Source organism: Canis lupus, chromosome 23 (genome assembly GCF_011100685.1).
Source record: "Canis lupus familiaris isolate Mischka breed German Shepherd chromosome 23, alternate assembly UU_Cfam_GSD_1.0, whole genome shotgun sequence".
Classification (NCBI taxonomy): domain Eukaryota; kingdom Metazoa; phylum Chordata; class Mammalia; order Carnivora; family Canidae; genus Canis; species Canis lupus.
In genome coordinates this window covers 52972853-52984499 of record NC_049244.1, presented here as the reverse complement: position 1 = coordinate 52984499, position 11647 = coordinate 52972853, and the positions used below count along the sequence as shown (strand labels likewise).

The 11647-nt window shown below is 64.1% G+C and overlaps 1 protein-coding gene across 2 annotated transcripts; it reads left to right on the top strand.

Moving 5' to 3' along the window:
• Positions 1–2537: 2537 nt before the first annotated feature.
• Positions 2538–8310, top strand: LOC119865455 (collagen alpha-1(I) chain-like). 2 transcript variants are annotated; one of them, XM_038571331.1, is made up of 3 exons: positions 2538–3432; positions 6731–6831; positions 7905–8310. In XM_038571331.1, the coding sequence occupies exons 1-3, from the start codon at positions 2783–2785 to the stop codon at positions 7907–7909; spliced, it is 756 nt and encodes a 251-aa protein (XP_038427259.1). In that variant the 5' UTR covers positions 2538–2782; the 3' UTR covers positions 7910–8310. The 2 variants fall into 2 exon arrangements, with proteins under 2 accessions (XP_038427259.1, XP_038427258.1); XM_038571330.1 differs by lacking the exon at positions 7905–8310 and having other exon boundaries at positions 2547–3432; positions 6731–7501.
• The last annotated feature ends 3337 nt before the right edge of the window (positions 8311–11647 follow it).

The window sequence follows — 11647 nt, the reverse complement described above, 5'->3', positions numbered from 1 at the left end:
GGCGTGCACAGGGAGAGGAGGGGGGTGGGGGGCAGGAGGGCTCAGACAGGGGCACGAGGGCCGCAGCACAGGACTCCCGGGATCCACCTGCAGCCCGGGATGTGGCGTGTGAGGCGGCCTTTGTCCTAGGGTCAAAGGGCGTCTGGGCCCCAGCCCCGGCCCCAGCCTGCTAGGTCCTCTCCGTGCCGCGTGGCCAGCCCTGGGACATCCTCCCTGCGGCCCCTGTGCTCCCCTGGGGACTCCGGGGAAGTCTGGGCCGCGACGTGCAACGCGACACCCGAGTCCGGGGCGAGGGGCTCCTGCTCTTTGGCTCGTCGTCTCTCGGAACTGGAGCGCCCGGGAGCTCTGAGCCGTGCGGGCCATCCCTGCGGAACCGCGACGTGGGCCTGCGGGTGCTAACGGGGCGCCGGGCAGCAGGGCGCTGGCCCCCGCCCCACCCCCATGCGTGTGGCTCTTGTTATTGGCAGGAGGCCTTAAGTCGGCCCCCCCGAGGCCGGAGCAGACCCCTTAATTAGGCACCGTCCCCGGAGCCAGCGGGCGAGCAGCCTGGGCCTGGCCGCCCCAGCGTCGCGGGGAGCCCCGCCTGCAGGGCTGGCGGGGGCCGCGAGGGGGGCCGAGGGCCAGGGCATCTGAAGGACTCAGCAGGTTTACACTTCGCTGACCCGATGGATGAATGGGGCCCTGTCCACCCACATGGGGGCCTGGAATCTTCAATTATGGCAATTACATCAACAGGTCGGAAGGGCAGCACTTGCCGCTGAAGAGGTTCAGGGCTTAAAAGAAAAATCCTAAAGCCACTGGGTTTTTTTTTTTCCCCCTTTCTTTTAAAGGGATTGGGTTGATGGAAGAAGACCCCCATCTGCAGTCTAATTGGGCTGCGGGAAGAAAACAAAGATGTAGCACGTTTTTCCGGGTGGAATCTGGCCGGCACGTGTTCGCCGCCTCTGGACTCCTGGCTCTTCCCCAGGGGACTTTGTGCTGCGGTCCCCGTGCTCGCCATCGGCCCGTCGTCTCCCTGGGGGAGGGCCATGCTCCCCCTTCAGAAGCCCCGTGCACTTGGGCACCAGGGGGACAGGGGTGCGACGCTCGGACCAGGCCTGGGGAAGTCATGTAGTCCCTCCCGGCCTCGGCTTCCCTAGCTGGAAGATGGGCACAATACTTTCTATCCTTCCTCCTTCCTAATCTTTTAAAGGTTTTATGTATTTATCCATGAGAGACACAGAGAGAGGCAGAGACCCAGGCAGAGGGAGAAGCAGGCTCCATGCAGGGAGCCCGATGGGGGACTCGATCCCGGGACCCCAGGGGTCACACCCTGGGCCAGAGGCAGACGCTGAACCGCTGAGCCCCAGGCGCCCCGTTATGCTTTCTTAATGACGTTTTCTTCTTCAGCTCACTTTACGCGACACGGAGAACACACGGATGTGCGGTCCTCAGGCGGTGAGCAGCTGAGATCTGGGGGAGTCAGTGTGCTCAGGTCCTCAGGAGTGGGGGGCGCTGCCCCAGCCCCGAGCTCAGCGGGGGCCGCGTGCTCTGTGGTCATGCAGGCGCTTAGGCCTGTGCCACTCACTGGTCGGGGGATCACGGGCTGGGCCGCTGCTGGGGGCCGGGCTGCGGTCTTCTAGCGTCTGGTTTGCAGAGCTGAGTGTACCGGGACGTGCTTTCAACGGCTGTGCTCGCAGTCGGGGCGGCAAGGGCGGCAGCGCTCACGCAGGGCTGGGCAGCGGAGGGGAGGCTCGGCGGGGCCGCGGGGGTCGTGCAGGCGCAGCCCGGGCAGGGAGAGAAGGGGCTTGGGGGGTGGGAGGCCTGAGGGGGCTGGGGTGGCCGTCGGTCCTGAGGTGGAGCAGCGGCGACCCCAGTGGGAGTCACGATGGCCCCCGCCGCGCCGGGCAGGGGGCAGAGGCGCCTGGGCCCCGTGGGGTTCACTGGGGTGCCCAGGCCCGTGCTGGGGCGTCAGCCCGAGGTCAGCGTCCCGCCCGCGCCGTCCACCGCCGGAGGGGAGCCGTCCTCTTCGGGTCTGTTGGCCTGTGGCTCCCTTTCCTCCTCACCCACTGCAGTGGGCGAGCCCGTTGCCACCCCGCGCCCCGCGGCTCGGGACCGACCCCTTAGCAGGGGACCCGCGGCGGCCTCCTCCCGCGCCACCTGGGTGCACGGCTGCGTTGCAAGGCAGGTGGGCACCTCGCTGAGGCCTGTGCAGGACGTCCCCGCCCTGCTCCCCGCGACCGCGTCCAGGCTCCGGGCCAGGAGGCCCTCAGCCGGCCCGCGGGTGACCGAGGAAAGCCAGCAGAGGCTCCGATCCGGGCGGAAGAGGGGGCTCCCACCCGGAGCCACCAGCAATGCCCCTGGGGTCGGCCGGTCATGGTGGCTGGGGCAAGGGGGCCGCGGGCGACACCGTGCGGCTGTGCGGTGCCCGCATGGGCTCCAGGAGCGTGGCCGGATGCTGCGGGGCTCCTCTGGCCCGTTCAGGCCTGTTCAGGCCAAGGGCAAGGACTTTGTCTGCTCGTAGGGGCAGCGCCCTTGGGTGCCGAGTTAATGTGTAACCAAACTTGCAAAAAGGTTTATCTGTTTGTCTCCGGCAAGGACGTCTGGGCAAACGGCTTTCTGCACCACTACCCTCGGCCTTCGTGCTCGTCCCCTGTGGGCAAAGGAAGGAGCTAGAACCGTCCCAGTCACTGGTCCCCTTCAGTTCTCCGTGGGCGCGTGGGCTGCCCGCTCCTGAGCGAGATGACCGCGGCCCTTAGGCCCTGGGTGGGGTGGAGCGTCCTCGGGGCCCGGCTGGATTCAGATGTGGACTCTTCCCCTTTACAACGTGATGCTCGGGAGGGCTCGTGCCTTGGTTTCCCCTCTAGCACCACGGAGCAAGCTGCCCCTCCTGCTGGCTTGGGGGACCCGAGGGCCCGGGGCCGCGCTTGCTGGGACTCTGGGTGTGACCAGCCCCGCCCCCACCTGGGCTAGGGACCGGCATCGGAAGGTTTCGGTCCATGACAGGCACGTCCGTGGGGTGAGCGGGGGCCCGTGTCAGCCCTGCGTCAGCCAGAACAGGAAGCTGCGGCCGGGAGCGCCCCACCCTGCGGGGCCCCTGCGGCCACCACACCTGTCCCCAGAGCCACACAAGCACCGCAGGGGAGGCAGCCCCCGCCCTCAGGCTTCCTGGGCTCCCAGCACCCACCGCCGCACCCCCTGGCCTACGGGGGCTCCCCCGGCTCCAGCTGCCTCGCCTCTGGGTGCTCTGCTGGTTTCCGGGGCCCCATTTCCGCCCCCGCCCCGGGCAGACTCATGTTTTACTTTGCAGAGTCTTGGGGAGCAGAGCATCTGGGGGTGGACGCAGCCTGGGCCCGATTCCTCCGAGTGGAAACCAGCGGAGGGCACAGCGACCTCACAGCGACCCGGGGAATCTGGACCCATTCCGCAAGCCGTGGGATCTGCCCCCGCCAGGTGCGCCACGGGGAAAGTGCGTCTCTCTCTGCTCTGAGCCTCGGGTTCTAGCATTTTGGTAAAATGCCGACGACGATGATTCCGGCGTGGGCAGCTTGGTCAGGGTGCTCTGAGGCGCCTGCAGATCCCGGATGTGAGAGCACAGGGTGAGCTCTGCAGCCCGGTGGGTGGAGGTCCAGGGACCCCCAGGCCCCTCCCTGGGGGGGGGCCCAGCCGCCCGGGCCCTGAGCCTCCAGGACTGGGAGACAGATGAAGCCCACGCGGTCCCGCTCCTTGGGTTTTCTCCCCGACGGAGTGCGCCCGGCGGGCAGTGAGGGGGCCTGGGGAAGTCACCGGGTGAGGCCGGCGGAGTCTGCAGAGGGGCCCAGCACCAGCAAGCACGGAGGACCTGTGAGAGGGTGGGGCGGAGTGGGGGGCGTGCGGGGAGGGGGGATGCGGAGGAGGGTGCCTGGGGGTGTGGGGGGTTGGGGGATGTGGGAGGATGCATAGGAGGATGCATGGGGGGATGTGCAGGGGGGTGCACGGGAGGGGGGAGCGTGCAGGGCTGAGGTGCGACCAGCATCCCCACATCCCCACGGTAGGCGGGAGAAGAAAGTCCTGAAGGGCATGTGGTCCTCGAAGAAGCAGGGGATGAGGAGGGTGAAGCTCTGCCCCACGGTGGCAGCTTGGGTTTGGGCCCCCCAAGCGGTCCCTGAGGCTCGGGGCAGCAGGATGCGGTGGGTGCTTGCGCGGGGAGAGGAGGGAGCGGGCGCTTCCACGGCAGGGATCCGGGAACCCTGCCCCGAGGAGCTGGCTCTGGCCTCCAGGTCTTGAGGCGAGGGCGGGCCAGGCTTGGAGAATCAGAGGCGGGATCCTTTCCGGCAGTTGTGGTTCCGCGCCGCGTGGGTGGCTTCCCACACCTGCTGAGTCTTCATAAAACCCTGTTAGTTCCCCGCCTGGGCTTAGCTGACACCCTGCGGGCGCAGGAGAAGTCCTGGGGGGCCGGGGACAGGACTGGACGGGGACCTGGGGGGTCGCCTGGACGGGGCTGCACCCGGGAGCTCCCTGGGTCAGTGTGGCCCTCGGTGGGGCCCTGGCTTTGACGGCAGATCTGTGGCAGCTCCTTCGGGCCCGAGCGCCTGCGAGCCGGGCGAGCAGGGAGGGGCCAAGTCGGGGCCGAGCCGGGGCCGGGAAGCTGGGGGGGCTCTCACACAGTTTTGGGCTCCCCTGGGACTCTCGGCGTTTAATGACAGGAGGGATAAGGTTGCAGGGCCCCAGGGTCCCAGTGTTTGCCTAGAAACTCAAGAAGCCCCCGGCGTGGGGCAGAGTGACCCCGTTGAGGGGTGTGGGTAACTGGAGAGAAAGCAAATACGCTGGCCCTGCAGCTGGGGGGGCTTGCGGGGGGCGGGGGCTGCACGGGGGGAGGGGGGAGGCAGGGGCTGGGCAGCTGCCCCCCCCCCCCACGCCGCACCTGGCCTTGCCCACAGCTGCGCTTGCTTTCCCGGGAGGCTAGAGCAGAACTGGGCCGCTCGGCTGATTCCCTTCTGCCCCCGCCGCCCCCTCGGGGGACACTCGTAGGAACGCTGCCCTTACGGGAGGCGACGGGGTAAACTGAGGCCGAGAGACGCTGCGGCTCATCCTCGCACACCTTCCCTCCCAGGCTCGCAGGCGGAGTGTGCCTGCAGCTGCGTCTGGCGGGTCTCCTTCCTCCGGGCCTGTCCCCGTCACAGCCTGGGGGACCCGCGCAGGGGGGGCCGAGGGCAGCTGGGCCGCCGCCTGGTTGCTGAGGTGACAGCCGGTCACCTGGGAGGCTTTAAAAGTACACACGCCGCCAGGCTCCGAGCCCAGACTATGACTCAGTAGCCGGCCGGCCTGGCCCAGTGTGTTGACTCTGTGGGTCCCACGCTCGGAGGGGTGGTCCCCTGGGGCCAGGGAGGCCAGGCGGCACTTCCCTCGCTTGCACCTGGCAGCCGGCCTCCGCTCGTTAAGGGACCGGCTCTCCAAACCCGCCCAGAGGACCCACATGTCTGGGCTCACGAACGCGGGGGGACGCTGGGCCGGGCATCCCGGGCCCCCAGTTCCACGTCATGGAGGAGAAGGAGCCCTTCCCCGGGGCGGGGCGCGTGGTGTGTGCGGCCACGTGGCCTTAAGAAGCTTCCGTGGGCTGCGGGGAGCACGGCCAGGAACGGGCTCCCCAGGGCTCAGGGCTCCGATGGGGGGAGAAACGCCGCTGGGCCTCCCCTCCCTAGCCCCATCCCGCCCCCAGGCCTGTGACTTTCATTTCTAAACCCCAAGAAGTGCTCCGGAAAAGGACGGTAATGATCCTACTCCATGTGCCCAAGACTGGCTGCTGGGGCCTTCCTGGGGCCCTCTAGCTGCCCGGGGAGGACGGCCGCCCTGCCGGCTCCGTCCTAAGGGCCGCGGGATTTAGAGAGAGAGGCAGAGACCCAGGCGGAGGGAGAAGCAGGCTCCATGGAGGGAGCCCGACGCGGGACTTGATCCCGGGACCGCAGGTCATGCCCTGGGCTGGAGGCGGAAGCTCAACCAGGGAGCCCTCCCCTGGCCCCAAATTCCTTCTAACTTAATGCCTGTTGGTGCTGCGGGGCCGTAAGCTTCCGGAGGGTGAGATCTCATTGGCCTCGCCCGGCACCCCCGGATCCCTAGGGCCCAGCACAGGGGCTGCAGATGCCCAGCCAGCATTTGCTAAAGGGATGAATGAGTGAGTGGACGCCAGAGCGAGGCCCCAGAGGTGCACAGGTGGGCACGCGCACGTGCAGCCACGCTCACGCTCCGCTCTCTCCGCCCCACTGCTCTGTGTCATACGCAGGCTGGAGATGCCAGGATTTACCAGGGCAGCTGGCAGGGTGGCATCATGCCTCTGGAAATGACATCTGGGAATGAATGACATCCTTTGGGAAGAGAGGATGACGCTCCTTCCCAGCCAGCGCCTCCCTCCCCTCCCCACCTCTCAGGCAGAGGCTCTTCCGGGGGGAGCGATGATGCTCTCGTAGCAGGTGGTGGAGGGATCCCAGGGACAGCGGCTCGAGCGGGGGCAGGGATGCCGAGGGGAAACCGCTGCCTTTCCGGAAACAAAAGGGCCCTTCAAAGTCACTCGATATCGCGTCTTCCTGCCCTGGGCCTCGGCCAAGCCTCCCTCTTCCTATTGTGGAGCCACAGAACCATCGGAGACCTGCGCTCGCTCCCGCCCATGCCCGGCCGGGAGGAACGGGCACAGTGCTGCGCCGGGCAGGCCTCGGGGACCCGGGGGGTGCCCGGTATCCCAACAGTCCTCATTCCATGTATTTCAAAATTTTAATAGCGCGGAGCCATCCGTGAAGTGGGCGCCCCGCTCCGGCCCTGCCCTGGGTCCACGCAGGTCTCCGTGGGAAGGTGGTGGTTCCTGCGGCCCCTTGGACGGAGGTGAGCGGCAGGCAGCTCCCCGCAGGGGCCCAGTTCCACGTAGGGTTCTGTCTCCACCTCTGCACTTAATGATGCGTGCTTTTCCTTCTCGGTTATTCCATCCCCTGCCTGCTGGGGCACGTGGCTCCGGATCTCGCCTGCGAGCCTCATGCTTGTCCCACAGGTCCCTCCCTGGACTGCGCTGAGTACCGAGGGGTGATGGAGAGTCAGGGACGTGAGGGGCCTCGCTCCTGGGCCGCCCGGTGTAGTGACCACAGGCCGCGGGCGGCCAGGGGCCCTTGAAGCATGGCCCAGCGAGGCTGGGATGTACTGGGATGTGCTGTAAATGTGAAATGCTCACCAGATTTTGAAGATTCCATTATTTTTTTTAAAGATTTTATTTATTTATCCATGAGAGACACAGAGAGAGGCAGAGACACAGGCAGAGGGAGAAGCAGGCCCCACGCAGGGAGCCCGATGCGGGACTTGATCCCGGGACCCCGGGGTCACAGCCTGAGCCGAGGGCAGATGCTCGACCACGGAGCCCCCCAGGCGTCCTGAAGATTCCATTTTTAAAATATCAAATATCTGATTCATCAGTGCATGTTTATTACAAGCTGAAACGGTGATTTTTTGAACATACCGGTTAAATGAGAGATATCATTAAAATAAATGGCACTTTTCCCGAAAACCTTTTGACTGTGTGGCCACCGGCAAATGTAAAATGATCTGCGTGGCTCACGTTCGCTTGTGGGCAGCGTGTTGCTAACCGGCTGGGCTTCCTTGGAGATCTGGGGCCCAGGGAGGGGGCTGGGGTGGGGAGGAAGGAGCCAAACTGCTCAGAAGCGGGGAAAGCAAAGATCGCAGCAGCCAGCAGGCCAAGGGCCGGGGTCGGGACCGGGTGTGGCATCTGGGGGGCTCCAGAACCAGCCTCCCCCTTCCTGGCGTCTGTGGTACAGGATGATGCCTGGGATCCGAGAACGCAGCCTCTCTGCTCCACCCCTGGAGCTAGAACAGCGCCCAGGTTGGGGGGGTGGGTGCTGAATGAATGAGAATAGAAAGTGGAATGGGAAAATCTGAGTTTTCGTTTTTAGGTTAAATGTCAGACTCCTCAGAGAATCAGGGCCTGGAGGCCCCCAGAGCCTGCAGGACGCCTGGACCGTGGAGCCAAGACTCAGAATTACAGGAGTGACTTGCCCGAGGTCTCTCTGGGGTCTTAAGGGCAGAACCAGGAGCACAACCAAAGAACCTCCCGGAAGCAGGGCTGTTACAGACTAGCATCTGCCCCTGGGGTTGTCTGCTGCCTTCGTGGCCTGGCTGTGGCACCCCTCGTCCTCCCGCCTCCCCATTTTCAGAGTGTGGGTGACGTCCTGCTGCTGGGAGCAGAAGGCTTGGGGTGGGGCCAAGAGGAGGCGGCCCAGAACCAAGGGCTCCACATCCTCCAGTGCCCCTGGGCCAGAGGGGCTTCGCTCTGGACACCACCCCCAGGCCCCCAGTCCCTGACCCCCAGACCCCCAACCCCTGACCCCTGGTCCCCTGGTCCCCGAGCCCCCCGGCCCCCTGGTCCTTCAGTCCCTGGACCCCAGTCCCCGACCCCCAGTCCCCGGCCACCCAGCCCCCCAACCCCCGGCCCCCAGGCTCCCTGTCCTGTCCCCCACCAGTCCCCGGACCCCCAACCCCTGACCCCTGGCCCCCGGTCCCCCAGCCCCCAACCTCCTGCTCCCCAACCCTGAGCCCCCTGGTCCTCCGGCCCCCGTACCCCTGGCCCCCAGCCCCCCAGCCTCCAGCCTCCAGTCCCCAGTCCCTGACCCCCAGCCCCCTGGCCCCCTGCTCCCCAACCCTGAGCCCCCTGGTCCCCCAGCCCCCCATCCCCCTGGCTCCAGCCCCCCAACCTCCAGTCCCCAGTCCCCAACCACCGGTCCCCGGCCCCACAGCCCCCTGGTCCCCCGGCCCCCCAGCCCCCCCACCCCGGTCCCCTGGTCCCCCAGCCCTGGCCCCCAGCCCCCCAGCCCTCCCCGGTCCCCTGGTCCCCCAGCCCCCCGCCTGCTGATCCCCCGACCCCCCAGGCCCCCAGCCCCCCAGCCCCGGCCCCCCAGCCCCCGGCAGTAGCTGGAGCCCAGCCCCGAGGCGGGTGGAGCCGGCAGGCTGCTCTCAGCCCAGGGAGAGCCGCCTCTAAATCATTCCCGCCCGGGTGGGAGGGGCGGCGAGGGGATTTTCATAGATTATATTGAAAGAATTACAAAGGCGAGGGAAAGGAGCCGAGTTCCCACAGAGTGTCCGGTCACTCCTGTGGGGGGCGGTGGGAGCCGGGCCCGGCTGCCTCTTTCTCTCTGGGCAGCAGCACACACAGTTTTTAATAATTAAGTAACTTTAATTGTCCTGGGAAAGCCGAGCTCGCCTTGGGGCACGCCGCACAAACTCATAATTAATGTTACCAAGAGAGATTAGCAAAGGAGAACTGAGAAATGATTCACTTTTTAAAAAGCGCCTCACTGTTAAGCCTTATTATCCTAAGTTTAGAACCTCATTTATCTGCTTTGAGAAAAAAAAAAAAAAAAAAAGGACCCGAGACCCAGAAACTAATGCATGTGAAATTAAAACTCCCTGTCTTTGTAATCTCATTTAAAATCATCAGATGAAAAATATAAATAAATAAATAAATAAATAAATAAAGTTTAAAAAATAAATAAAATCATCAGATGGGAAAATGTTGCCATTTATTGATTCCATTCTGGTGACTGAGGGGAAAAAAATCAAAGACAGAGGAATATAGTTAATAAATAATCACGCATTCATACAAACTCCAGCTTTCTGCTGCTCTCCCCGTTGCTTAGAAATCATCGCACTTTAGGATTTTTTCCCAACAGCCTTCCTCTCCTGCCGGCCGTGGAAGACACCCCATATTCTGCCTGATTTTCGACGAGGAGTCCCGTGCAGCGACACCGGTGGGGCGTCCGGCAGGCCCACCGGCGTCTGGTGCGTATTTGATGAATGAACGACTGAGTGAGCCCGTTCGGTGCAAGGTGGAGGGACCCCAAGGGGAGAGGCCCTGTCTGTGCCTGGGGGTCGGGGTGCTGAGAGGAGAACTGGAGGGGGGGTGCAGGAGCGAGGGTGCAGCTGCAGGGGCCGTGCAAGCTACACGTGGGTGGAAGCTTTCGGGGTTAGGGTGCAGCCAAGCAGAGACCGGGCCTCCGGTGGCCCTTATGCATGATTAGTAGCCGTAAATAGGACAGGCCCGGTGGCCCTAGCCGAGCGCGCTTCCGTGCGGGGTGGGTCTCCGCAGGCCCTGCCTTCCTCCTGCATTCAGACAAGTGTTTGGACCCTCAGTGGGGCGTCCCCCCTCCGAGACCCGTCTGCATGGAGGTAGAGGGACGAAACGGGAACACGGGGGAGCCCTTGGCTCTGGACCCAAGTGCAGGATGACCCCCCTACCTGTGGGGGACTCTGCGAGCTGCCTGCTTCCTTCCCACCGGCCTCTCTGCAGCCTCCGGCCTCAGCCAGGGGTGGGTTCTGCACCCCGAGATGTCCCACTCCCCCGGCCTGCACCCCCAGCTGCAGGGGTCTGCATGCAGCCACCTGCAGGGACACTTTTCTTGAGGGCTTGGCCGTCCCCCGGATGCCGCTTAGTCCCGGGAGAGGCTGGGGGTGAATCGTGAATCGTGGGTGAATCTGCGATGGAGGCTGATTCAGCTCAAGGTGTGGCTGCCCTCATGGTCTCTGCCTGCGAGCACCCGTCCTCCCGGGGCTGTCCCTCTGTGGCCTCTGGGGAAAGGGCAGCAGGGGCAGCAGGGGCCTCCCGAGGGACAGACAGACGGATGCTGAGGCTCTGGGCCCGAGGGGCCAGGCCCATGGGGGAGGCGGGCTCGGGGCGCACAGGCCTTCCACACCCGTCCTGCACATCAGCCTCCATCGCGGGGGAGCCGCACGAAAATCCCAGCAGGGGGATATTGTGGTTCCCATTTTGCAGATGAAGAAGCAGGAGATTTTTTTTTTTTTTTTTTTTTTTTTTAGATTTTATTTATTTATTCCTGAGAGACCCAGAGAGAGAGGCAGAGACCCAGGCAGAGGGAGAAGCAGGCTCCATACAGGGAGCCGGACGGGGGACTCGATCCCGGGTCTCCAGGATCACACCCTGAGCCAAAGGCAGACGCTCAACCGCTGAGCCACCCGGGCGTCCCTATTTTTTTTTTTTTTTTAGAAGTTTTCGGAGATTTTAAGTTGACGGAGGTTGGGAGTCCAGGTCCTCAGGAGCGGCGGCGCGTCACAGCCCGAGACTCCCCCCTGGCTCTAAAGTTCTGTGAGTTATGCTCCTTGGCTTTTCCAAAACGTGATGCCATCTAGTTAATTATTACCCTGGAGCTCAGACAACATTTATTTTTTTTTAATTCTCTCATCCTCCCATCATCAATCCGCCGTTTATTCAGCTTAAATGCTTATGTGTCCAGAGAAGCCACCACGCACTGTAGCTCCTCAGGAAGGCTGACTTCCAGCCTTGCGCGGACTACGACTTCTAGGTTTTAATCACATCTCCCGGGCCAGGGTTCAAGGACGCAGGCCACAAGCAGGGCCTCGTGCAAGCTCTTCACCGCTCCCCGCAGTTTGTGCAAAGGCGAGCGTGTGCCCCGCACACACGGCGGGTGAGTGTGCGAGTTTCCCTTCTTCCGAGGTGGTCGAGTGTAAACGGTCGGTTCCTGCGTCTTGTTCTCTTGGCGATGAGACCGCGTCGGGGCCCGGACAGTCGCGTCGGTCTGAGAGGCTAATTCACATGTCGTGTTATGTAAAAACTACATTCATTTTTTTAATTTTTATTTATTTATTCATGACAGAGAGAGAGAGA